Source organism: Brassica rapa, chromosome A02 (genome assembly GCF_000309985.2).
Source record: "Brassica rapa cultivar Chiifu-401-42 chromosome A02, CAAS_Brap_v3.01, whole genome shotgun sequence".
NCBI classification, from domain to species: domain Eukaryota; kingdom Viridiplantae; phylum Streptophyta; class Magnoliopsida; order Brassicales; family Brassicaceae; genus Brassica; species Brassica rapa.
This window is the reverse complement of record NC_024796.2, coordinates 30090160-30117489: the sequence shown is the minus strand read 5'-3', so window position 1 is coordinate 30117489 and position 27330 is coordinate 30090160. Positions and strand designations below refer to the sequence as shown.

Below are 27330 nucleotides of genomic sequence, written 5' to 3'. Positions count from 1 at the left end.
ATGTTATTTTCATTTCTTTTTATTTTTGATAATAATAAAATTGTCAATTATGTATAGAATATTTCGATTTTCTGTCCATATCTTCTCCTCACCACATAGTCGAATAATTAGATGCCAATAAAGAAGAAACAGGATAATTCTTGTTTTCTTTCATCGGTCTGAAAAAACAACCAGATTTTCTTTAAAATAATTCATATATTTGTTGTGAGGGAATAACACTTATTGTTGTGCACCAATTATAGTATTTCAACTTTTGATAAAACAATTGAGAAAGACGATTGAGGCATGTTCAAAATGTTATATTAGAATAATGGCCGTACGAAATAAACTATTTAAATATAAAAATATAGAAGTATTAGGAAAGATCCATATGCCTTGTGCCTTATAGTCGTCGAAAAAACATATTCATTACCCTGTTTTGGTTAATTTTAACGAGGCAAGAAAGACGAATATCTGAAAGTCACTAAATTAGGAAATTTTGGGAGAGAGAATCTGAGAAAGAGTGAGGAGATGTGAGGAATATTTGAAAAAAGAAAAAGGTTTGTGCTTGAACTTTTTACTACAGTATGTCCTGGTTAAAAGAACAAACAATATACTTATATATATATATATATATATCACCCAAAAATAATCTTAAATATCCCATATATATTAATTGAGAAACATTACAACTTCTTTTTGTATTTATGTGTCATCACAAAGATGATTTTTAGAATCACTAGAGAAATAAGTTGGTCCATCTAATTATATAATAAGTTTTTATTAAAGTAACAATAAATTCATTATTAATAAATATGTCATAATAAATCAGTGTTATAAAAAATAATAAATTCAATATTAATGTTCTTTATTATTTCTTTAAATAAAAGTTATAGAATTGCCTAATATGCTTAAAATAAATATGACAATTAATGACTTTGAAAAAATAAAAATTTAATAAAAATTAGTGTATCTTCTATCATATTTGTTTAATTTTAAATTATTAAAATAAATTAAGCAATTGTATTAACTATATAATAAAATTTAGATTTTTGGTATATGTTATATTTTGAATTTTTTTAAACGACTATAATTACTAAAACTATTAAAAGTCTCACATTCAAATTTTGTGATCCATGATTTTAAATTTTTGTTATAACAAAATACATATGATTACAAAATCATATAAGTAAAATATCTAATTTAATTAACTATTAATATATATATATATATATATATATATATCATTTTAAATTAAACTATATACCATATATAATACATAAATATTTTAATTTTCCTAAACAATTTTTTTCCTCTTGAGATTAAAATGATATTTTCCTCTTGAGATTAAAACCCATTTCTACTATATGCCTCTCTCTTATTGGTCAGTTTGTTTTCCTAAACAATTTTTTTTAGTGTTTCAAAAAAAAAACATTTTTTTTTTTTTTGCTTTTAGATACCCAATGCAAGTATCAACCAATGTGGTTGCTCTAATAAAATATTTGAGAAAAAAAATTCTATAAAATATATAATTATCAAGAAAGCGAGAAAATCAATGCGTGATCACCTCTTAACCCTTCTCCCAATTCCACCATCGTGCAAACATCGAAGTTCTATCTTATTATATCTACATGCCCCGTTTCCTTTGAGCGAGGTACAAGCCCATGTGGTTCTTGTAAGAGAGTATATGATAACTTATCATTTTTTAGTTTCAAAAAAGAAAAAAAACTTGTCATTTTTACTTGTTAGTAAAGTCCTAAACCAATGTCAATCTCTTCAAAATACACGACTTTCCTAGCAGCACCGTTGAACATAAGTTTTTAATTCTTATATTTTTAGTGTTGCAAGAGCCCTAAAATTATGGATACTGGTGCCAATTTTTTAGCTTTACTATAAAGGTACTAAAATGTGTGAATTATTTATTTATTTTACTTTTTGGGTTCCAGTTAGTGTGAATCTTCAAGAGTGTATAACCCCAACACAGACATGTAAATTGATAAATACAGTGTATTATGCACGAGTTTATACAAAGATGGATGTCTATTAAAAACAGCAGCATCAATGTAGATAAGAAATCAATTCAAATCTTCGATAAAAAACCTTGTCCCAAAGACTTATACTTGTACATGGAAATTACATGTATCAGAAACGTTTAATGCTTTGAAGTATTAACTAAATATTGAAACAAGCTACGCTATATCAAATATGGCGAGAGAGGAACAACTGTCGCCATGGCGAAGCTGCAACTCCTTGGACACGGCAAGCTTGTATAATTGATAAGAATGTCAGAAAAAGAATCTCTTCACTTTGCGAGGAAGGTCAGAAAATACGAGGACGGACTCCGGCTCTGGTTTGCCACACGGCAATCAATACTTTGAGCAATAAGAAAGCGTGGTGGGCTGCCTGTTAATTTTGTTAAAACAGTAGGTTTTGATTTCTTTGGAAAATCCGAACCATGAAACCTTGTACAAAACGTTTTTTTTTTGTTTTCTAATTAATTTAACATTCAATTCAAAAAAAAAATTATTGAAACAAAAATGATATCCTTGTGAGGAGTAGCATTGTGACATGTTCCTAATGAACAAAGCCATTAACAAAAAGAAAAAAAAAACATAGAAACTACAGAGGCTGCGACTTGTCACCATCTCAATTGTTATGTTATGGTTTAAGAAAATTAGTACAATAATAAGAGAAGAAAAACAGTATCAAAAGGAGCAGCATGCCAGAAAGAAACAGTATCAATATGGTCTTCGACATCATCGTACAAATGTCAGTGCTTTGTCACGTGTATAGCACTTATTGGTTTCACCTGTTCGATTACTGTTCTTTACCCAAATTACACATTTGGAGCATTAAGTCATACTAAGTCTGCTTCTTAATTTTTATTTTCTGTCAATTTATCTCTGCTTTAATGTTTTGGCTGTTCCTTTTTGACAATTAAAACCATATTATTAAGTCTTTAGAAAAAGTCTTTTTTTTTTTTGATCAACCTTTAGAAAAAGTCTATTTTCTAGAAAGAGAACTGAAGAACTTGCATGGGGGAACATGTAATTTTTATGTTCACGCACTTTTGTGGAGGTAATATGCACGGACATTAACATTCCAGCGAATGTACATAAACTTAAAAAGGAAAAATATCTTAGGAGATTTGAAGTCTTTTAGCCAGTGGCATTGTGATCAAACATTTCATTCCCTAAAGAAGTGTTTAACATTTTACCAAAAAAAGTGTTTATACTTCAGCACATGTAAGGGGGACAAGCGAGATCGTCTAGAACCCTTCAATCCTAATTGGATAATTTCACTTTCGATCGTCACTATCCAGCTGAAACCATTGAGAGATTCTGATTTATGATATGACTCATCCACTTGACATACCTGGAGCATGCATGTGCTGGCGAAGATATGACGCCAGCCCAAGACTCAACTAAATCCACTTCAGCTACTTCAGGCACATTTGGTTTTCTCTAAATTTCTTCATCGAGTATCTCACTACGTACAATGTGTCGTCGTGAGAGGCTTATTCACGCCTTCAAACCTTTTGTTTTCCGTATTTTCTAAAGAAACCATACAATCCTACGAAACCTCGTAGATTCTCCTCTTTGATTAATGGAAATTTTTGCTTTTCTAGTTTAGAAAAATAATATATGAAGTAGTTCTAATCCAAAATGGATCTATCTAGGATTCATGTTCTAGACTTCCAGCAAAACCCGTCCAAGTTGTTTTCGAACCAATATCACTGAAATCTTCAATGTGAACAAAGCCCAAAGGCCCATTTAGATAGAAGATCAAACATGACCCAGAAAATTTCTGCAATCGGTTTCTCCGGATTATTTCTAACTAGGATAAGACCCGCGCCTTGCGCGGAATTAAGTTATTATTTTTATTATATTTTGGAAAATGAAACAATAGTTTGGCTTCATTTGGATTAATCCGGATATCGGATTGGTTTCGGTTCGGTTCGTTTTTTTCGGTATTTGGTTAGTAAAATATAACTACTATTCTAAATCCATATTTACTTTGACTTTAGTTTTTCACATACTTTTGAAAGATTTCAACTGGACGACTAAATTGATCAGCCAATCTTGTTGCTTTAAATCATTAGTGTTTATATATATATATATATATATTATTTAGTTTGAATATTCATTAAATAAAAATTCATATGCGTTATATTTTATGATCATTTGTAACTTATTATAACAAAAAAATAATCTATTGATCACAAAATTTTCAGAGTGGGAATATTCAAATTTCTAATAATATATAGACGTTTTGAAAAATTCAAATATAACATATAAGAAAAAATATAAATGTTTTTATTATATATTTAATGTGATTTTTTAATATCTTTCAATAATATAAAATTAAAAAAAAAGAACTAAGATACCAAAATTGTTATCAAATATTTATTATTCATAATAATTAATTTTCATATATACGTTAATCATATTAGGTAATTTCGTAGCTTCTAATTAAGGAAAGTGCAAAAAAAATTTTGCTAGATTATTTATCAATTCGATAGTTAGTTTAATAAAAAAATATAATGTAAGTCAAGATGGACCAATCTATTTTTCTAAGAATAGTATATTTTATATAGTCATTTATTAAATGAGAATTTATAATCATACAGTTCTATGATCATTCATATCATTTTATAACTGAATATTTAAATCATCGATAACAAAATTTTCAATGTGAAATCTTTAATAAGTTTATAATTTATAAATGTTTTTGAAAATTCATTGAAAGTTTTAATATTAAAATATTTATGTAATCTTATGGTATATATTATAATTTATATATATATATAAATATATATGTTTTATTATTAAATGATATTTTTTACTCATATGGTTTTAAAATAATGTGTATCTTCTTATAATATTAAATAAAAGTTCATCTTAATACAATTTTATGATCATTTGTAACTTATTATGACAAAAAAAATAATCTATTGATCACAAAATTTTCAGAGTGGGATCTTCAAATTTCTAATAATTTATAGACGTTTTGAAAAATTCAAAATATAACATATAAGAAAAATTATAAATGTTTTTATTATATATTTAATGTGATTTTTAAATATATTTTAATAATATAAAATTAAAAAAAGAACTAAGATACAAAAATTGTTATCAAATATTTATTATTCATTATAATTAATTTTCACATATACGTTAATCATATTAGGTAATTTCGTAGCTTTTATTTAAGGAAAGTGCAAAACATTTTTTGGTACGTTATTTATCAATTCGATAGTTAGTTTAATAAAAAGTGTAATATAAGTTAAGATGGACCAACCTATTTTTCTAGGAATAGTATATTTTATATAATTATTTATTAAATAAGAATTTATAATCATACGGTTCTATGATCGTTCATATCGTTTTATAACAAAATATTTAAATCATCGATAACAAAATTTTCAATCTGAAATTTTTAATAAGTTTATAATTTATAAATGTTCTTGAAAATTCATTGAAAGTTTTAATATTAAAATATTTATGTAATCTTATGGTATATAGTGTTTAATATATATATATATTTATTTTATTATTAAATGATATTTTTTACTCATATGGTTTTAAAATCATGTGTATCTTCTTATAATAAAAATGTTAAACCATTGATCATTAATTTTTAACATAATAATTTTAATAGTTTTAGTCATTTATTGTCGTTTTTAAAAATTCAAAATATAACATATACGAAAAAATCTAAATTTTATTTTTATAGCTAATTTGATTGTTTAATTTATTTTAATAATATAAAATTAAACAAAAAATGATGGAGGAGATATACATTGTTATCAAATCTTTATTATTAAACTCATTAATTGTCATATATATGTTAGTCATTTATGGTAATTCCGTAGGTTTTCTTTAAGGAAAGAAAATATCATATCATATCATTATATCATATAGTTTGACCAACTTATGTATCTAACAACATATAAAAATCGAATGTGGACCTACTTATTTTTCAATTGAATGTAATTGACTACCTAATTGAGTGCCACCTATGCATTGGGGCCTCTTTTAATTAATATAAAATTGAGGTTACATCTTTTCAAATGTTCCTCAATTAATATATAAGGGATGTTTATGGTTTCATGCAGGGATGTCAAAAATCAGTTACATTTGATGGGCTTGCTCAGCTGACTCGTTTTTTTTTTTCCATGAGCATGATTTTTATATTTTAAGCTTTTATATTTTAAGCTCATTTAATAAATAAGTGTAATGATCAAGCTTAAATTAGATCATGAGTTATATGAACATGAGCTTCTTCATGAGCTTGTTCATTTTTTTGTACTTACAATTATATATAATATATATTATATCTGGATAATTTCTATTTTTTTATGTAAAAAAGATAATTTATATATTTACCATATTCATTTTCTAAAATTAAAATGTCAAACCAAATCTTTTTAAAAGATAATTTCTATATTAATCATATTTATCTTCTAAAATTAAACGTAAAACATACATATAAGTAATATGGAAATTAAACTTTTAAAAGTTATCGATAACTTTTTCGAAGAAAGAAAAAAGAAACTATACTATTTAGGAATTATCAAAATCTTCTATATAAATCCACATTAACCCTATCATCTCTCTCACAAACTTCGTTGATCCCAAATTTGACATACGTCTCTTTCGCTTTTGCTTATCGTAATATTTATGTTTTGGATTTTTTATGTTTAGTATTTAATATTTATGTTTTGGATTTTTAATATTTAAATTTTGAACAATATTCTAGAAGTTATTTTATCACTATTTATTTTATTTTATAATTATTTTATAATTATTATTTTTATTTAGATCACAAATTAGCTCATTTAACTCATGATCTAGATGATCTAAATTCGATTTACATATTGAAGCTCATATAATAAATGAGCCGAGCTGAGCTGAGCTGAGCTAGCTCATGAAATAGCGAGCTCACTATCACTATGAATTGAGCTCATTTGAGCGAGTTAGCTCATTTTGACACTCCTATTCATTTTTTTGGATCATTTACTTCAGGCATTTGGAGTCTCCACTCTCCAAACAATTATGACTGATTTAAAAAAAAATGAAAATTACCGTTTACTAATTAATTTTTTTTTAACACTGAATCATTGTAACATTCATGACCAAATTGGTCTTACATAAATGCAGAAATACTGCAAACAGAAAAACCAGTACAAAATAGAAGACAATAACTATTAGAAGCTTAGCTATATTGATACCAGTAGGTACCATTCAAAGATAAACTGTGACCAACCTTAATCCATCCTGATTAATTATGTGAGAGTAATTGTTAGATCGTTGATGAATGGAAAGATAATTCAAAAATGCAATGCAACTAAAATGTTATTGGAAGTCGCAATTGTGTAGCTGGAGATGCCAACCATCTGTACAATAAATCATGGTAACATATGAATTATATGTTTAAAATTCTTACTAATTATAGGATTATGAGAAAGTTATCAGGTGAGAAACAAGAAGCACAAGAAAATGTTGAAAGTGAAAACTTACTCAGTGCATCCATCAATATGAGTTCTTGACCATGTTGAAATGGAATTAAGCGGAACAGGCTTGCAGATTGTGTTTAAGCGGAAGCAGTTACAGGGCAACTCTCCTTTCGCAAGTGACAAAGCCAATAAGCTACCCAGAACACAAAAGAGCAAATTGCATAGTCGCGTGCCTATAGAAAGATGCCCTATTACTGCTCTGCTTATTGTTAACTCTCTCATCCTCCTCCATTGTGACTTCTTCTGTTTTTGCTATGAGAGAAGGTTGCTTGGTTACTCATGGACTCATAGGCTCAGTATATATACCTATATAAGTTTTAATATAATAAATGGTGACTTTTTGACATTTGGGTGATGGAGAGAAAAGATGAGATGCTTTTGATGGCTTATTCCATGGATATCCATCCCCATTTTCCTTTTTACTAAGCGTTGCCTTTTGATGATGCTTTGCTGCTTCTGATCATGTCTCTCATTATTGTGCTTCATAATGAAGCCACTCAAGGAATTTTTTTAACCCACCCAGGTTCGAAGGTATGTCTCTACTACCCACATCTAAGAGCACCCCCATTAGTGAACCCCATTAAAGGGGTTCACAAAGTATTCTTTTATTATTATTTTTTTTTGGTTTGATTTTTGTTTAAAAAAAAAAAAAAATTATTTTTTCGGACCAATCGCGGGCCGCCACATGCCGTGGGGCCCGCGCTACAGTGATGAAACAGGTTCACTGGGAAGAGGTGGAGAGAGACAAGTTCATCACTATTCCTTATTTTAATATTTTTTTTTTTTGAAATCTGTGTGAACCCCGCATAAGTTCACTAATGGGGGTGCTATAAGTATGTAACGTATTCATAGTTTTAATTTAATTTTTAATTTGTAAAAAAATTAAAAGAATCTAGACTTTATATTTGACTGAAAATAATTAAAATCTGTAGAGTGATGATGATTGTGAAAGTGAAAGAATTGGTATATAAAAAACTGATGATGGCATATCCTTTTTGAAGGGTTATTCCATGAATATCCAGAACATGAAAACGGATCGTTTCGACAAGAATGTGATGACTTGATTTTATGCTTTTATGAAGAGTCAAAGTTGTTTGCATCATTTGACTCATTACTCCAAATCTCATTCTTGCTTCTTATTTTGCAGGTTGTAGAGTAATATGCTTTGTCTCCCATGTAGCTGCTGCTCATGTTCCTTGCATTCTACGTCATGAGCCATCATAGGCTTAGGGCTTTTCGATTTATATTCTATTTCTCATAACTATTCAAGAGATTGCCATCAAGAACTGATAACATCTTCTAAGAAATTGATTGATATATCATTTTAGTCAAATCTGGTAGCAAAATGTAACTGATTTTCTCTAAAATGCTAAAGAAACTAAAACATGCAAGCCCAAATCATTTCAAGCCCAAACAGCTAGAAGAGACATCAAACCAGCACCAAGAATAAGAGAAAGGCTACAAGCTAATTGTATCTTCATACTACTCTGAGCTTTATGGTCCATGAATAGTGGAGCTACCAAATCAACAAGCGCCATGTAAATCAAGATTCCAGCAGCTGCCGCATTAAGAAAACCTGATACTTTTAGTGCCATTGGGCTGTTCTCATTGTAAATCTCTGAAACTCCAATACCGATTCCAATCCCTGCTGGTGCCGTGAGTGCAAAGAACAACACCATAATCCATATTTTCTTAACCCCAAACTTTGCCTGCACAAAAACACCAAGTTAAGTTGTTTATTTAAATATCATTCAGTTGATAGAATCATAAGAGATACAGATAGATTTTAAGATTACCTCAGAGATGCAACCACCAAGACCAAAACCTTCAAACAGTTGATGGAAAGTTATTGCAACCAAGAGAGGCTTTATTGTGCTTACACTCGGAGATGCTCCCAGAGATATTCCTATTATCACTGAGTGAACCACAATCCCCAATTCAAGTATCTAACCATAAGAAAAATAAAAGAACATGTGATCAATACTAATTAGCAAATGTGTTTATCTAAAGAAAACTTCGATTATTTGAAAAATTGTTTTATTCAAAATCGAGAGTTTCTTTGAATCTTAACGGACAAAAATGGATTTTGGTTAAAGCCATTTTGAAGGCTATAGACAATTTAATAAAAAAGTTAATAATTTTTTATATTTTTTACAAATTTGTGGATCTATGTTTATGTAAAATTTTCTTAAATTTTGAGGATCATAGACAAGTTGCTTATGTCCCGGCACTGATTTTGGCAATTAGGGTTTTGTGATTTTACTTACTTGTGTCACAATCTTTTTCCTCATATCATCTTGGGGGACGAGAAGAGAGCCATGAGCATGTCCTTGCGAGGCATGAGTATGAGCAGAGCCAATATGTGAATGCTCCTCCTTATCTCCACAGGTACTCACCGGCAACGTCTTAGCCTCATTCTCCGAACGAGACCTGTTCAAATACCCTGAAGCAAAAGACTCAATCAACATGGTCAAAATCGCCGCAGCCATGGCAACTAAATCCGTCATGGGAAAATCACCCCATGGTGACTCTTCTCCGAGGCATGGACTCGTGAGACTCTCGGTGGCATCTGGAAGAATGTGGACGAAACCGGTGGCTAAGATTACTCCTGCGGCAAATGCCTTCACGAACATGAAAAAGTTGCTCTCTGACTTGAGGCCGAAGATAGGTAAACAGACTCCTAACACTCCTGCTACTAAGATGGAGAAGAATGCTCCGATCTTGTACTTAAGAATCGATGCCTTCTCTGTAGCGGAGCCTCCTCCATTGGAGCCACCACATTCGTTTTCTTCATCAGTGGCTGAGACTAGAAGCGGTAGAATAGACAAAGAGAAAATGAAAGCTGAAACTACGGTTTTTTGGACTCGATACATCATTGGCTTTTGATGAACGTTAGAGTTTCTTTTTTGTTAGTCTTCGTTTGTGTGGTTTGTAACAATGAACAATTCACACTGCTTATTTATATAAGATTTTTTTTTTTTGTTTAGAGAGGTTGGTTACTCGGGATATTGAATTAGTTTGAAAAGGTTAGAAATATTGGCCCTAAAGATGGGAACTTGTGTAATTGTTGAATAGACTATGTCGACATGAACAGTAATAATGTTGTTTTTAATTATTATTGTGAAAGAATTGTGTTGGGTTTAGAAGCTGTTTATCGGAGATGACGACATATTTAGTCTATGTGTGTCGTGATTATTAGTTTCTAACTTTCTACTACTTTCTAGTCAAAACAAGAAAAAAAGACTAGAAATTTAGGCAGTTTTGTATTTAATGCAAAATATTTTTTTGGGTGTAAAGGTTAATACAAAATATATCTTAACAGCCTAATTGCGAAAGGGTTTGGAAGATTTGATATTTTTATTTATAATCCTGAGATATCCAGCGGTCGAGGTCTAATTAACTAATAATTCTTCAAGGTCTGTCAACCGACCCCATACAAACTCAGTTGTTTGTAATGAGAAATAGAAATTCCTGTCGACTGATATATCTGTGATAATAGATCTCGAATCCAGAATAGTTGATACCTTTCCAAGGCTTCTTTGCGTTGTCGCATGATAGACAATCATTTTTTTTTTTTTTGGTAAAATGTTAAATTTATTATACCAAGTTTTAGTTTTTGACAGATATTACAATAGATTAACTAGAAGCAGAATTACTGAAATTAAACTAAACATCAAGGCCAATCACAACAACACTAGCTTAAACAGAGACGAGAAACAAAGACGTTTGGAGACGGAGACCAGCGAAGCAAAGCTCAGACCAGGGAAAATGGAGGGAACCGCAGGAGCAAGCCAGTTGCCACGAGTCCGAGAGAAAGGCGGCTCAAACCTTGAAGCAGGGTACCTACAGCTTCCGGCAAGCCAGCGAATCGCGAACCACTCCAAGAATCACAAGCACGAACTCACAAACCAACCTGACATTGACATACACCAGCGGCACGAGGCAGTGGGACTATCCGACGATGCCGTCGTACGGTTTAAGACTCGAAGATTGCCGCCTTCAAGGCCCTCACCGGGACCGTATACACCCATTGAACCGAGAGCCCATATAGAGCAAGCGGACCGAACAGCACACCACCTCTGGAGCAGCCTCAACCGAGTTAGAGAGAAGACCGAGAGCTTAACTGAAAACCTACCTCCATCGGAACCTACTTCGAAGCCCTGCCTTCAGCTAGTAGCACGCTGGAATTAGCACAAGGAGAGAAGCTTGGCGACGGTGGACGCCACAACGACGAGACCTCTAACTTTGAGGCGAGCAAACCACCAGTAACGAGACGATGGCCAAAGCAACACCACGCGCTGCCACCGGAGCAACCTCAAAGCAGGAGAGAGACTCACCCACTCAAGGACTCCACGCACTTCCCCCGAAGACCACCGGAGGAGACAAAGACAGAGAGAATCACCAGAGTTGCAAGCAACCCAGATCTGAGACCAAGAGGCCTCCCCGACGAACCACGCGCTGCCAAACCGAAAAGCTTAACGAGATCTAAAAAAAAAATCTCCTAGACAAAGTCGCCGGAGCAAAACTGGAAGTAGCCACAGCAAGGAGCAAACGCCGTCCTCTAGCGTCACTACCCTCACCGGGAACAACACAGATCTACTCCATAAACCCGGATCTGAACCAGGAGAGAATCTCAGAGCTTCACCTTCGCCGACACAGAGAAAAGACCACGGAGATGACGATGAGAAGCGGAGGAAACAGGGGGGGCTCCGGCGACTGCAAAAGGACACGGCAGCCACCGGAGCGGGGAGTAAACGCGGCGGAGGAAAGTTGAGTAGAGAGAGGGGAGTAAACGCAGATAGACAATCATGCATGAAGCTTCGAGATATAAAAATGGAGTTGAACACAACGAAAGTCGACTCTTCTTGATAATTTGATACAATGACGATTAAAGAGATCATTGCATTCTGCCAAAATTATTATGACTAGATTGTTTTCCGCGCTTCGCGCGGATTATTGCTTTTAAAATTTTACAATTAGTTTTGTTATTTAATTATAGAATATTGCAGAATTTCCATATGTACATAAACTATGATTATTTTTGTGTTTTGTCTGTAGTTAATTTTAGAAAGTGTATATTTTGATAGATATTAAGTGTATTTATTAATTTTCTTCAACATTTTTTTAAGGAATTAATACAACTATTAAATGCAGTTTTTCATATGTTGCTTTATGTTCTTTTAGTTTCTCTTTAATTTTTACCACTATTTTCATTTTTATATTGAGTATAGATTTTATTTAATTGACAAATTTAATTATTTTTGATTTTAAATATATTCAGAGTATGTTAATTTGTGGCAACAAATTTGCCGTTTTTTGTTTGCAAATCTCTTTCTTATGTTAGTTTAAATATTGGCCTATTGAACGTTTAAGATGAGACTGGTGGAATCTTTTTGATGACTAATAAAAGAGGTCTCTAATTTTGGGAATTTGAGTTACTTTATAGAGTTTGAAAGTTAAATCAATTAACGTAATTTAATTTTCAGGTTATGATTGAATTGATTTTAGATTTAATATTCAATGGGTTTCTTATATTCATTAATTTGTTTTTGTGTTCCTAATATTATCTCAAGAACACGGATTTCATATATTCGTTAATTTGTTTTTTTTTTGTGTTCGTAATATTGTCTCAGAACACTGAAGAGATCAAAGTTAATGGCTGAAATCATATGGAGCTGCCAAGAGATAACATTATTGTTTTGAGAAAATTAGTGAAATGATTTATTTCAAAATCATGTAAAGTTTTGATTGAGTATGGTCTTCTAACCACAACAACCTATTGCCAGGAACTCAGACTCCCATTTCTCTGACTTCCTTTCTAGCTACTTGCCTACTACCAAAAACAAAATTATGTATTTAGTTATTTTTATAAGCTATTGTTTATTTTAGTGTAAACTAAATGTTGCAACAGAAAACATATTCTTCATTAAAAAGCATATTCTTCATAAACCTAAATCTTTCATCTTCCGACCACCAACTCGAGCATTTTTTTTGTTGGGTAGTGCCGGTAATAGAAACACTGTAGTACGTTTGTTTTTCTCTTCTGCAAAAACTTAATATTAATATTAATTTTGACAAAAAAAAATTTAATATGAAGCAAAATCTTCTATTCCACTAATCCAAGTATTCTTTTAGCATCTTTGGGTGGTACTCAAGAGACTATATATGAGCTCTGGCATGGCCTCTTTTGTGATTTTCAGCCTATCAAACTCGAATTCCAGCTTGGTGACAGTTTGAACAGAGGGCTCTCTTTGAGATCTCATATATAGTCTCTTTCTTAGCTACACCCTTGAAGTACTCCACAAGTGTCAGGACTAACCCCTAAACAATAATTTTAGTTGAATACAACCAAATAGATCATAAGGAATGTAGTAAAAGAATTTTGTGAAGCACCTCTTCAACTGTAGGCCGTTCATTGAGCTCAAAAGACAACAACTTTTGTAGAATACGAAGATCGAGATCGTCATGTGGAAGCCTATGTGAAAAACGAATAGACTTCTTCAACCTCATGCTCCTCAAGTATCTTCCAGCTTTCTCGTTCCTCACCTGTCACATTCAGTGAAAGCAGTTCAGCCAAGAAAAGTAACAATGCAGTTGTTGTAAGCATTGTGGAGACAGGTAAGGGACACTGACCCTTCCAATAGTTTCACAAATGGAGTTCCCAACAGATCATTCATCATATCCAATTGATGGACTATATTTTTCCCGGGGAAAAGAGGATTCCCTGTTAAGAGCTTCAAGAAAGATGTTGAGTTTCTTTGAGTTTTAGATCCGATGATAGACATTAGTATCTTCAGAAAGATCATCCAACCTTATCCTAAACAGTAAAACGTAGCTATCTTAACCTGAACTGACCAATATAGATGCTGGTTGTTAAGGATTATAAACAATGGGCAAAAAAAATACTTGAATAATTATCTTAATCAATCAAATACGTATAAGTTAATACCTAGGTGATCATATGAACCTCAAAATGAGAGAAACTGAGGAGAAAGAAAGCATTGTGGACGGCGAGAGACGACAAAGTTTGCGTGAAGGCAGAGCTAGGGGATGTGTTTTTCAGAGAAGAAATAGGTGACGGAGAAGCATTCCACTTTCACATTGTCACTGAAAAAGACAGTTGATTTCTTCTGTGAAACATATACTTCAAAAACTTTAAGCAGGGAATCCTAAAAGAATATATATATGGATTACACACGAGTAATTTTCATACACAAATGATCAAGACCCATAAATCAGAAAGTTCATTAATGAAATTTAAGAAAAAGACAGACAGAATAATGGTAAAGCTAATTTGGAAGGATTTTTTCAATAAGCTTTATACTAATCTGACGTGGACATACTCTCTTTTGAAAAAAATATGTATAGGCTAGAAAATAGAAACCCATTTTAAGAGATGAACCTAAATTCATGATTACCGCCGACAAACTTTAAGAATCATTCTAATTTTCCAGGGGAATTTGGCTTGCAAGTACATAGATATGTGGTGGATGGATGTTTTTCTGAATTTTAGGATTAAAATTCATCTATGCCTCTAATTTTACTCAGACCAAATCGCTTAAAAGGTATGTAAACTGACCTTGCTCAAACATAAGAAGTCCATTAATCACACATGACCTCTCATTTGATCACGACACATGTACACATTTTTTTTCTCCGTACTAATAAGCTGCACAATCATATAAATGGTGAGAGATCATTATCACAAAGCAGCAATTCAGAAATAAATTTTCTTGATTAGCAATACCTTACGACAACCAAAATAGTTTTCTGCACAGAAACTATAACAAGACTGCAAGACTGGAGCTCATATACTTCTCAAGAAATACTCAAGTCTGTAAAAACATGAAAGCAAAGCAAAAGGTCATATAGATAACCTCATTAACCATGTGCTTCTTGGAATTAAACTGTGCAACTATGCAAGTAAGAGGATCAATGTGCTGGGTAATCACAGTCATATCAGTAAACTTATATGTATCCAATCTGAGATTCTAATTAACATATATCCCTAAAAGTATGGCAAACCCCAATTTTTTTTTTGTTAAAGTACTCAATGGCAAACCTTGAGGATTCATCTTAGGCATCTGTTTTGTCCGCTCAAATTCATGATGCATCTTTGAGATGTCGTCATCTTCTGTGGAAAGCAAAACAATTTAATTTAATTGGGTGATGGACATAAAAGAAAAATGTGATGGGAGAGCATTTAGAAGAACTCACCATGTTGGGTTTAATGACAGGAAAAGAATAACCATCTCTGCAATGACGCAAACAAATTGATCAGAATCTATCGATTATAATAACTACTAAAACACACAGAAGAAAGTTTTAAAACTGACATCATCGTGAGACAGAACGTCGGTTGGATAAACCGGGCCGGATCCAGAACCGAGGTCGAAACCCATGAACCCAGATCCACTACATCACTGCTCCTAATCAATCTAAGAAACCGGAGAGAACTGCCTCGTGTTCTTCGAACCCCATGGGCGCCGCCGCCGCTGGGACCACCGGGAGAGGAAGACAGCGTGAATGTTGGGGAAAAGAGAAAGATGTGAAAAGGATACTGACGGTCGTGAGAAAAGAGAGTTGGTTAATAAAAATAAATAAATAAATTAAACCCGGGTGGGTCCCACAATATGTCACAAAACCTGTCACTGATTGGTCAGAATAAAAAATCCGACGTGGACAGCTTATCTGCTCTCTATATGTTACTTTTAGTATTGTAGATTCACATTTGTTTTTGGCCAATTAACGTTGATTCAGTATAATTACTTCTTCAAAATAATGTGTTTTAATAAAATTCATTCTTTCATCTAACGTTTTATAAGCATAAATGCATCTTTTTTTTGTCAACTAAATGCATCTTCTTTATATATATAGCAGAATTCAGCAAATAATCAGCGATGATTCTGCTTCTGCAAGTTGAAGAATAATTCTTTTTATTTTGTCAACGGCTAAAGAAAAATTTCATATATAACATAGACTTAAACTTTACTCTCTCCGTTTCATTATAAGTGTCACTTAAACACTTTTTACACATAATAAAAAATTATTGAAATATATTTATGTTTTTATTAATTACATCTAATTGACCAATAACATTTGAGATAATTAAATTTATTTACTAGATCAATAAATTTTACAATTAATATTCAGCTGAAAGTAAACAAAAATTGTATTAAAAATCTAAAACGATACTTTTTATGTAACAAAAAAAACTCAAAAGTAACACTCTTTAAGAAACAGAGTGAGTATTATTTTGCAATTGTGGTTTTGGCAAAAAAAAATTTGATTTTGCGGTTTCAGTGGAAAACATGTTTCTTCCTGTTTTCAGCGAGAAAACCGATTTTACGGTTTCGATGGGAAAAATGTGATTTTTTGGTTTTGGCAAAAATGCGCTTTTACGATTTTGGCAAAAATGCGCTTTTACGATTTTAGCGAGAAAAAATAATTTTATAGTTTTAGTAGAAAAACACGATTTTCTGGTTTAACATGAAAATGCTATTTTGCGGTTTTGACAGAAAAACACAATTTCTAGTTTTTGCTGAAAACAAATATTTTTAAACCCCATCCAAACATTGAACCGGACAACTTTCCGAATCAACGGGTTATTGGATCGACCACAGTTTACAAAAATTAAGTAATTAATTTGTTATATAATAATATATTAGTTATCCCTTATATATTAATTGAGAAACATTACAACATTATTCTGTAGTCACGTGTCACCATGACAATGAAATTCAGAATTTTTAGAGAAATATGTTGGTCAATCTAAACTTATATTATATTTTTATTAAATTAAGTATTAAATTGATAACTAGTGTACAAAATAATATTTTCGCACTTTTCTTACATAAAATCTACGGAATTGCCTAATATGATTAACGTATATATGATTATTAATGATTATGAATAATAAATATTTGATAACAATTTTTGTATCTTAGTTCTTTTTTGTTTAATTTTATATTATTAACATATATTAAACAACTACATTAACCATATAATAAAAAAATAATTTTTTTATATGTTATATTTTGAATTTTTAAAACGACTAAAATTTTTTAAAAGGTTAAATATCTCACACTAAAATTTTGTGATCAACAGTTCAACTTTTTTTAGTAATAACAAAATACAAACGATCATAAATCATATGAATATGAAGTCTTATTTACTAGACATTCATATTATATAATAGTATAGTATAAAATTAAACTATATAACATAGAATAATACTTAAATATGATAATTTCTAAATTTGTATTGAAAAAATATTGAAACCTTAATATTTAAATTTTGACATTTGCATTAAAAAACTGCATATTAGAAATTTTGTGTTTATCATATGAATATGAATTCTCAAAATATAAATATTTACATTAAAATATACTATATATCTATGTCCATGCCATTGAAATTTAGTTATATACCATAAATGATAAATAAAATGATTTTTTGATTTATTTACCAAAAAATATTGTAAATAAACAAGATGTATTGTTTTGATTTATTTCTTTACTCTAATTTAATTGTATACATAATACGTAAATGAATACAAATAAATAATAATAGATAGAAATTAGTTTTATATATAACATTCATCCCCCGTAATTGTTATTTATTTATTTAACAATTAATTTAGTAAAACTTCATATGCTCTCTATATTAGTGGAAAACCACAATAAAATCCATATTCTAGAGACACGGAGACAACAAAGGTTCGAAACCTCTCTGACCATCATCTATATTATTAAAACTGAAGTACACTTTAGTAATGTTTGGAAACGTGAATAGTACTATAACTGAAAATTGTTTGGAAACGAAGATAGCAGTACTACATTAATTGTATTTCCATATTTCACTCATATTAATTATATTGTCTTAACAATATTTCACATCATTAATTATATTACCATAATAATAATAGTGTAGATTTTATTTAGTAGTTAATCAATATTAGTTTTGTGTCAATTATAAAATCAAAAAAGTAAAATAACTGAGTTTTGCATAAGGTTAAACGTTTGTTTTAATTTGTTTTACTATAACATTTTTTTTTCAATCAGTGGAAAATTACGTAGCCAAAAACATAATTCAAAAACATGTTTAGTGAATAAAATCATAACTTAAATCAAAATAATAAAAATGAATTACATTCATTGTCACTTAATTTTTCACTCAATATAATTGCTTACTAAATAAAAAAAACCTCTTTCAGTTTCACTTAATTTAGCAAAACACATAAAAAATACATTTATATTAGTTTATAAAATCAGTTAGGCATGAACACTAAATATCCACTTAGGTACGAGTCGTTCCTTTCGGGTATCGTTTTATTTTGTTTTAAAATTACTCACTCCTTGAATATTATAAATTTATGTGTAGGTTTTGAGTTGAATCCTTTTGAGTCTGGATGAGTTTGGTTCTGATGTATATGACCCTAAAATATCTAAATAACCAATGTATTTGAAACGGGTTTGGATATTTGTACCAAAAATAACCATATTATCTGATTCGATCCGGATCTTTTGAATACAATTAGTTATATTACGACATATCTAAAATATAAAACACTAATTATGAAAAACAAATATTAATGTATAAAATATAAGTATAGTTTTATTTTAGTAATTTCATTAATTATTTTACTTTAACAATATATCACATCATTAATTATATTTACCGTAAAAGTAATAATGTAGATATTTATTTATTAGTTAATCAATATTAACTTTGTGCAATTATAAAAAAATATAAATGTAAGATAACCGAGTTTTGCATATGGTTAATAGTTTGGTTTAATATGTTTTACTAAAACTTTCTTTTGTCTTAGTTCCAATTGGTGAAAAATTACATAGCAAACACACATAATTCAAAGGCATAGTTTATATGAACGAGATAATAATTTAAATCAAAATAATTAAAAAGTATTACATTTATTGTCACTTAATGTTTTACTTCATATAACTATTTTATTAAATAAAAAATTCTTTCTATTTTTCTTATTTTTGCCAAATATATAGAAAGAGTTTCTTTTTAATCTATTTGCAAAATCAGTTAAGTATGGACATTCGGATACTCATTGAGGTACAAGTTGTTTCTTTCGGGATTAATTTTTTTGGATTTTTAAATTAGGCGCCACTTGGATATTATAAATTTATGTATGATGCTTGAGTTGGATCCTCTCGGGTCTGAATGATTTTGATTTTGATGTGTAGAAATATAAAAATATTTAATTAACCAATGTATCTGAAAAGAGTGTATATTTGTACCAAAAATAATCTTATTACCCGATTCAATCCAAATATTTTGAATACAATTAGTTATACGACGACACATCTTAAATATATAACACTAATGATAAAATAACGAATAATTTATAAAACCGAAAAAATTAACACCCGCACGGGCGTGCGGGTCAATCTCTAGTCATATATAAGTTCATGATACATCTATGAATTAAAATAATATTGTCTTATATTTTGAATTTTTCTCTAAATCTATGTGTTAACCCCTACAAAATATACAATTTTTTGGTAAATGGTACAGAAGCCTATAATTTTTAGTGTTGTTTTAAAATTTCTAACCACATTCAACATTTGTATTAATGTATTCTAAACTCTTTTTTATGGTACATGAGCATCGTTCTATTTTTTATTAATTAATTTGGTAAAACTTCATATGCTCCGTAAATAAGTTGACAAATCACAATAAAATCGCCATTTTAGAGAAACAAAGACAAAAAAAGGTTCCAAATCTCTCTGACCATCATCATATGTTATTTCATGATACAACTATGCATTAAAACAATATTGTCATATGCTCCCTATATTAGTGAAAAAACCACAATAAAATCCCTATTCTAGAGTAACAGAGACAACAAAGGTTCCAAAACTCTCTGACCATCATCATATGTTAGTTCATGATACAAAAAGACATTAACACAATATTATCATATTTTTTAAATTTTTCTCAAAATCTATGTGTTAACCCCTACAATTAATATTCAGTATTTTGGTAAATAGTTAATATATTGAAGCCTATAATTTTTAGTGTTGTTTTAAAATTTCTTAACACATACTAAATTTGTATTAATGTATTCTAAACTCTCTTTCATGTTATATGCATATCGTTCTTTTTATTTATCAATTAATTTAGTAAAACTTCATATGCTCCCTAAATCATTTGACAAACTACAATAAAATCGTTATTTAAGAGAAAAGAAGAGAAAAATGGTTCCAAACCTCTCTGACCATCGTCATATGTTATTTTATGATACAACTATGCATTGAAACAATATTGTGATATTTTTTAATTTTTATCATAATCTACGTGTTAACCCCTACAATTATTATTCGGTTTTTCGGTAAATGGTTAATATACTAAAGCCTATAATTTTAGTGTTGTTTTAAAATTTCTAACCACATTCTATATTTGTATTAATGTATTATAAACTCTCGTACATGGTAAATGAGTGTCGTTATTTTTTTTTCAAGTAATTTGGTAAAACTTTATATGCTCCATAAATCAGTTGACAAACCTTAATAAAATCGCTATTTTAGGGAAACGAAGACAAAAAAAAGTCCCAAACCTCTCTGACCATCATCATATGTTATTTCATGATACAACTATACATTAAAACAATATTATCATATTTTTTTATTTTTTCTCAAAATCTATGTGTTTTTGAGAGTATTCAGTTTCTAACAAAATATTCAGTTTTTCGGTAAATGGTTTATATATTAAAGCCTATAATTTTTAGAGTTGTTTTAAAACTTCTAAGCACATTCTATATTTGTATTAATATATTCTAAACTCTCTTACATGGTAAATGGGTATAGTTCTATTTTTTTTATCAATTAATTTAGTAAAACTTCATATGCTCCCTATATTAGTGGACAAACCACAATAAAATATTTATTCGAGAGAAACAAAGACAAAAATAGTTCCAAACCTCTCTGGCCGTCATCATCATATATTAGATCATGATACAACTATGCATTAAAACAAATTATCATATTTTTTGAATTTTTTCTCAAAATGTATGTGTTAACCCATACAAAAAATCAGTTTTTTGGGTAAATGGTTAATATACTGAAGCCTATAACTTTTAATGTTGTTTTAAAATTTCTAATCACATTCTACATTTGTATTAATGCACTATAAACTATTTTTCATGGTACATGGACATCGTTATATTTTTTTTAACAATTAATTTAGTAAAACTTCATATGATCCCTAAATCATTTGACATACCACAATAAAATCGCTATTTTAGAGAAAAGAAGAAAAAAAAGGTTCCAAACCTCTCTGACCATCATCATATGTTATTTCATGATACAACTATGCATTAAAACAATATTTTCATACTTTTTGAATTATTTCAAAATCTATATCTTAACCCCTACAAAATATTTAGTTTTTTCGGTAAATGGTTAATATACTGAAATTTCATGATACAACTATGCATTAAAACAATATTTTCATACTTTTTGAATTATTTCAAAATCTATATCTTAACCCCTACAAAATATTTAGTTTTTCGGTAAATGGTTAAAATACTGAAGCCTATAATTTTTAGAGTTGTTTTAAAATTTCTAACTACAGTCAATATTTGTATTAATGTATTCTAAACTCTCTTACATGGTAAATGGGTGCCGTTCTATTTGTTTATCAACTAATTTAGTAAAAAAATCAGTTGACAAACCACAATAAAATCGCTATTTTATAGAAAATAAGACAAAAAAGATTCCAAACCTCTATGACCATCATCATATGTTATTTCATGATACAACTATGCATTAAAACGATATTGTCATATTTTTTGAAATTTTCTCAAAATCTGTGTACCCCTACAAAATTTTCAATTTTTCGGTAAATGGTTAATATACTGAAGCATATAATTTTTAGTATTGATTTAAAATTTCGAATCACATTTTACATTTGTATTATTTTTTATCATTTAATTTGGTAAAACTTCATATGCACCGTAAATCAGTTGACAAATCACAATAAAATCGCTATTTTAGAGAAACAAAGACAGAAAAGGTTTCAAACCTCTCTGACCACTATCATATGTTATTTCATGATACAACTATGCATCATTTTTTGATTTTTTCTCAAAATCTATGTGTTAAACCCTACAAAATATCAGTTTTCGATAAATGGTTAATATACTGAAGCCTATAATTTTTCTTGTTGTTTTAAAATTTCTAATCAGATTCTAAATTTGTATTAATTTATTCAAAACTCTTTTTCATGATACATGGACATCTTTCTATTTTTTAATCAATTAATTTGGTAAAACTTCATATGCTCCGTAAATCAGTTGACAAACCACAGTAAAATCGCTATTTTAGAGAAAAGAAGAAACAAAAGGTTCCAAAACTCTCTGACCATCATCATGTGTTATTTCATGATACAACTATGAATTAAAACAGTATTATCATATTTTTTTATTTTTTCTTTAAATATATATGATAACCCTACAAAATATACAGTTTTTCGGTAAATGGTTAATATACTGAAGCCTATAATTTTTATTGTTGTTTTAAAAACTTTTAACACATTCTACATTTGTATTAATTTGTTCTAAACTCTCTTACATGGTAAATGGGCGTCGTTCTATTTTTTTATCAATTAATTTAGTAAAACTCCATATGCTCCCTAAATCATTTGACAAACCACAATAAAACCGTAATTTTAGAGAAAAGATGAAAAAAGGTTCCAAAACTCTCTGACCATCATCATAATATGCTATATCATGATATAACTATGCATTAAAACAAATTATCTTATTTTTGAAATTTTCTCAAAATTAATGTGTTAACCCATACAAAATATCAGTTTTTTGGTAAATGGTTAATATACTGAAGCCTATAATTTTTAGTGTTGTTTTAAAATTTCTAACCACATTATACATTTGTATTAATGTATTCTAAACTATCTTTCATGGTACATGGGCATCATTATATTTTTTATCAATTAATTTGGTAAAACTTCATATCTCCGTAAATCAGTTGACAAACCACAATAAAATCACTATTTTAGAGAAACGAAGACAAAAAGGTATCAAACATCTCTGACCATCATCATATGTTATTTCATGATACAATTATGCGTTAAAACAATATTGTCATATTTTTTGAATTTTTCTCTAAATCTATGTGTACCCCTACAAAATATACAGTTTTTCGGTATATGGTTATTATACTGAAGTCTATAATTTTTATTGTTGTTTTAAAAATGTTTACCACATTTTACATTTTTATTAATGTATTCTAAACTCTCTTACATGGTAAATGGACGTTGTTCTATTTTTTTTATCTATTAATTTAGTAAAACTTCATATGCTCCATAAATCATTTGACAAACCACAATAAAATCGTTATTTTAGAGAAAAGAAGAAACAAATGGTTCCAAAACTCTCTGGCCATCATCATATGTTAGTTCATGATATAACTATGCATTAAAATTATATTATCAGATTTTTTTAAATTTTCTCAAAATCTATGTGTTAACCCCTTCAAAATATTCGGGTTTTCGGTAAATGGTTAATATACTAAGCCTATAATTTTTAGTGTTGTTTTAAAAAATTTAACCACATTCTATATTTGTATTAATGTATTATATACTCTCTTACATGGTAAATGAGCATAGCTTTTTTTAATTTATCAATTAGTTTAGTGAAACTTCATATGCTCCCTATATAGTGAACATACCACAATAAAATCCATATTCAAGAAAAACGGAGACAATAAAGGTTCCAAACCTCTCTGACCATCATCATATGTTAGTTTTTGATAAAACTATGCATTAATACAATATTATCATAGTTTTTCAATTTTTCTCAAAATCTATATGTTAGCCCCTACAAAATATTCAGTTTTTGGTAAATGATTAATATACTGAAGCGTATAATTTTTATTTTTGTTTTAAATTTTTTTACCACATTCTACATTTGTATTAATGTATTCTAAACTCTCTTACATGGTAAATGGACGTCGTTCTATTTTTTTATCAATTAATTTAGTAAAACTTCATATGCTTCCAAAATCATTTGAAAAACCACAATAAAATCGCTATTTTAGAGAAAAGAAGAGAAAAAGGTTCCAAATTCTCTGAACATCATCATCATATGAGAGATCATGACACAACTATGCATTAAAACAAATTAACATATTTTTTGAATTTTTCTCTAAATCTATGTGTTTTTTCGGTAAATGGTTAATATACTGAAGCCTAATATTTTTATTGTTGTTTTAAAAACTTTCAACACATTCTACATTTGTATTAATTTGCTCTAAATTCTCTTACTTGGTAAATGAGCATCGTTCAATTTTTTTATCAATTAATTTAGTAAAACTTCATATGCTCCCTAAATCATTTGATAAACCACAATAAAACCGCAATTTTAGAGAAAAGATGAAAAAAGGTTCCAAAACTCTCTGACCATCATCATAATATGCTATATCATGATACAACTATGCATTAAAATAAATTATCATATTTTTGAAATTTTCTCAAAATTAATGTGTTAACCTATACAAAATATCAGTTTTTCGGTAAATGGTTAATATACTGAAACCTATAATTTTTAGTGTTGTTTTAAAATTTCTAACCACATTATACATTTGTATTAATGTATTCTAAACTCTCTTTCATGGTACATGGACATCGTTATATTTTTTATCAATTAATTTGGTAAAACTTCATATCTTCGTAAATCAGTTGACAAACCACAATAAAATCACTATTTTAGAGAAACAAAGACAAAAAGGTATCAAACATCTCTAACCATCATCATATATTATTTCATGATATAACTATGCGTTAAAACAATATTTTCATATTTTTGAATTTTTCTCTAAATCTATGTGTACCCCTACAAAATATACAGTTTTTTGGTATATGGTTATTATACTGAACTCTATAATTTTTATTGTTGTTTTAAAAATGTTTACCACATTTTACATTTTTATTAATGTATTCTAAACTCACTTACATGGTAAATGGACGTCGTTCTATTTTTTTTATCTATTAATTTAGTAAAACTTCATATGCTCCATAAATCATTTGACAAACCACAATAAAATCGTTATTTTAGAGAAAAGAAGAAACAAATGGTTCCAAAACTCTCTGGCCATCATCATATGTTAGTTCATGATACAACTATGCATTAAAATTATATTATCAGATTTTTTGATTTTTTCTCAAAATCTATGTGTAACCCCTTCAAAATATTCAGTTTTTCGGTAAATGGTTAATATACTAAGCCTATAATTTTTAGTGTTGTTTTAAAAATTTTAACCACATTCTATATTTGTATTAATGTATTATATACTCTCTTACATGGTAAATGAGCGTAGTTTTTTTAATTTATCAATTAATTTAGTGAAACTTCATATGCTTCCTATATTAGTGAACATACCACAATAAAATCCATATTCAAGAAAAACGGAGACAATAAAGGTTCCAAACCTCTCTGACCATCATCATATGTTAGTTCTTGATAAAACTATGCATTAATACAATACTATCATAGTTTTTCAATTTTTCTCAAAATCTATGTGTTAGTCCCTACAAAATATTCAGTTTTTGTTAAATGATAAATATACTGAAGCCTATATTTTTATTTTTGTTTTAAATTTTTTTACCACATTCTACAATTGTATTAATGTATTCTAAACTCTCTTACATGGTAAATGCACGTCGTTTTATTTTTTTATCAATTAATTTAGTAAAACTTCATATGCTTCCAAAATCATTTGAAAAACCACAATAAAATCGCTATTTTAGAGAAAAGAAGAGAAAAAGGTTCCAAATTCTCTGAACATCATCATCATATGAGAGATCATGACACAACTATGCATTAAAACAAATTAACATATTTTTTGAATTTTTCTCTAAATCTATGTGTTTTTTCGGTAAATGATTAATATACTGAAACTTACAATTTTTAGTGATGTTTTAAAATTTTTAATTACATTCAAAATTTGTATTAATGTATTCTAAATTCTCTTTCATGGTACATAGGAATCGTTCTATTTTTTATCAATTAATTTAGTAAAACTTCATATGCTCCATAAATCATTTGACAAACCACAATAAAATCGTTATTTTAGAGAAAAGAAGAGAAAAAGGTTCCAAACCTCTCTCACCATCATCATATGTTATTTTATGATACAACTATGCATTAAAACAATATTGTCATATTTTTTGAATTTTTTTCAAAATCTATGTGTTAACTCCAACAAAATATTAAAATTTTCGGTAAATGGTTAATATATTGAAGCCTATAATCTTTAGTGTTGTTTTAAAATTTCTAACCACATTATACATTTGTTTTAATGTATTCTAAGCTCTCTTTCATGATACATGGACATCATTATATTTTTTATCAATTAATTTGGTAAAACTTCATATGCTCCGTAAATCATTTTGCATACCACAGTAAAATCACTATTTTAGAGAAACAAAGACAAAAAAGGTTCCAAACCTCTCTGACCATCATAATATGTTATTTCATGATACAACTATGCCTTAAAAGAATATTGTCATATTTTCTGAATTTTTCTCTAAATCTATGTGTTAACCCCTACAAAATATACAGTTTTTCGGTAAATGTTTAATATACTGAAGCCTATACTTTTTATTGTTGTTTTAAAAAAATTTACCACATTTTACATTTTTATTAATGTATTCTTAACTCTCTTACATGGTAAATGGACGTCGTTCTATTTTTTTATCAATTAATTTAGTAAAATTTCATATGCTCCATAAATCATTTGACAAACCAAAATAAAATCGTTATTTTAGAGAAAAGAAGAAACAAA

General features: G+C 29.0%; 1 protein-coding gene across 9 annotated transcripts; it reads right to left on the bottom strand.

Moving 5' to 3' along the window:
• Nucleotides 1–6135: 6135 nt before the first annotated feature.
• On the bottom strand, nucleotides 6136–17865 carry LOC103854982 (probable zinc transporter 12). 9 transcript variants are annotated; one of them, XM_033285673.1, is made up of 10 exons: nucleotides 15835–17865; nucleotides 15716–15752; nucleotides 15561–15632; nucleotides 15246–15333; nucleotides 15078–15167; nucleotides 14448–14605; nucleotides 14310–14348; nucleotides 9766–14222; nucleotides 9295–9444; nucleotides 6136–9207 (listed from the first exon to the last, which is right to left on the bottom strand). In XM_033285673.1, exons 8-10 carry the CDS (start codon nucleotides 10372–10374, stop codon nucleotides 8902–8904), a joined length of 1065 nt encoding a protein of 354 aa, XP_033141564.1. In that variant the 5' UTR covers nucleotides 10375–14222; nucleotides 14310–14348; nucleotides 14448–14605; nucleotides 15078–15167; nucleotides 15246–15333; nucleotides 15561–15632; nucleotides 15716–15752; nucleotides 15835–17865; the 3' UTR covers nucleotides 6136–8901. The 9 variants fall into 9 exon arrangements, with proteins under 9 accessions (XP_033141564.1, XP_033141561.1, XP_033141560.1 ...); XM_033285670.1 differs by having other exon boundaries at nucleotides 9766–14044; nucleotides 14132–14343; nucleotides 14448–15632; XM_033285669.1 differs by lacking the exon at nucleotides 14310–14348 and having other exon boundaries at nucleotides 9766–14044; nucleotides 14132–14222; nucleotides 14448–15632.
• Between the last annotated feature and the right edge of the window lie 9465 nt (nucleotides 17866–27330).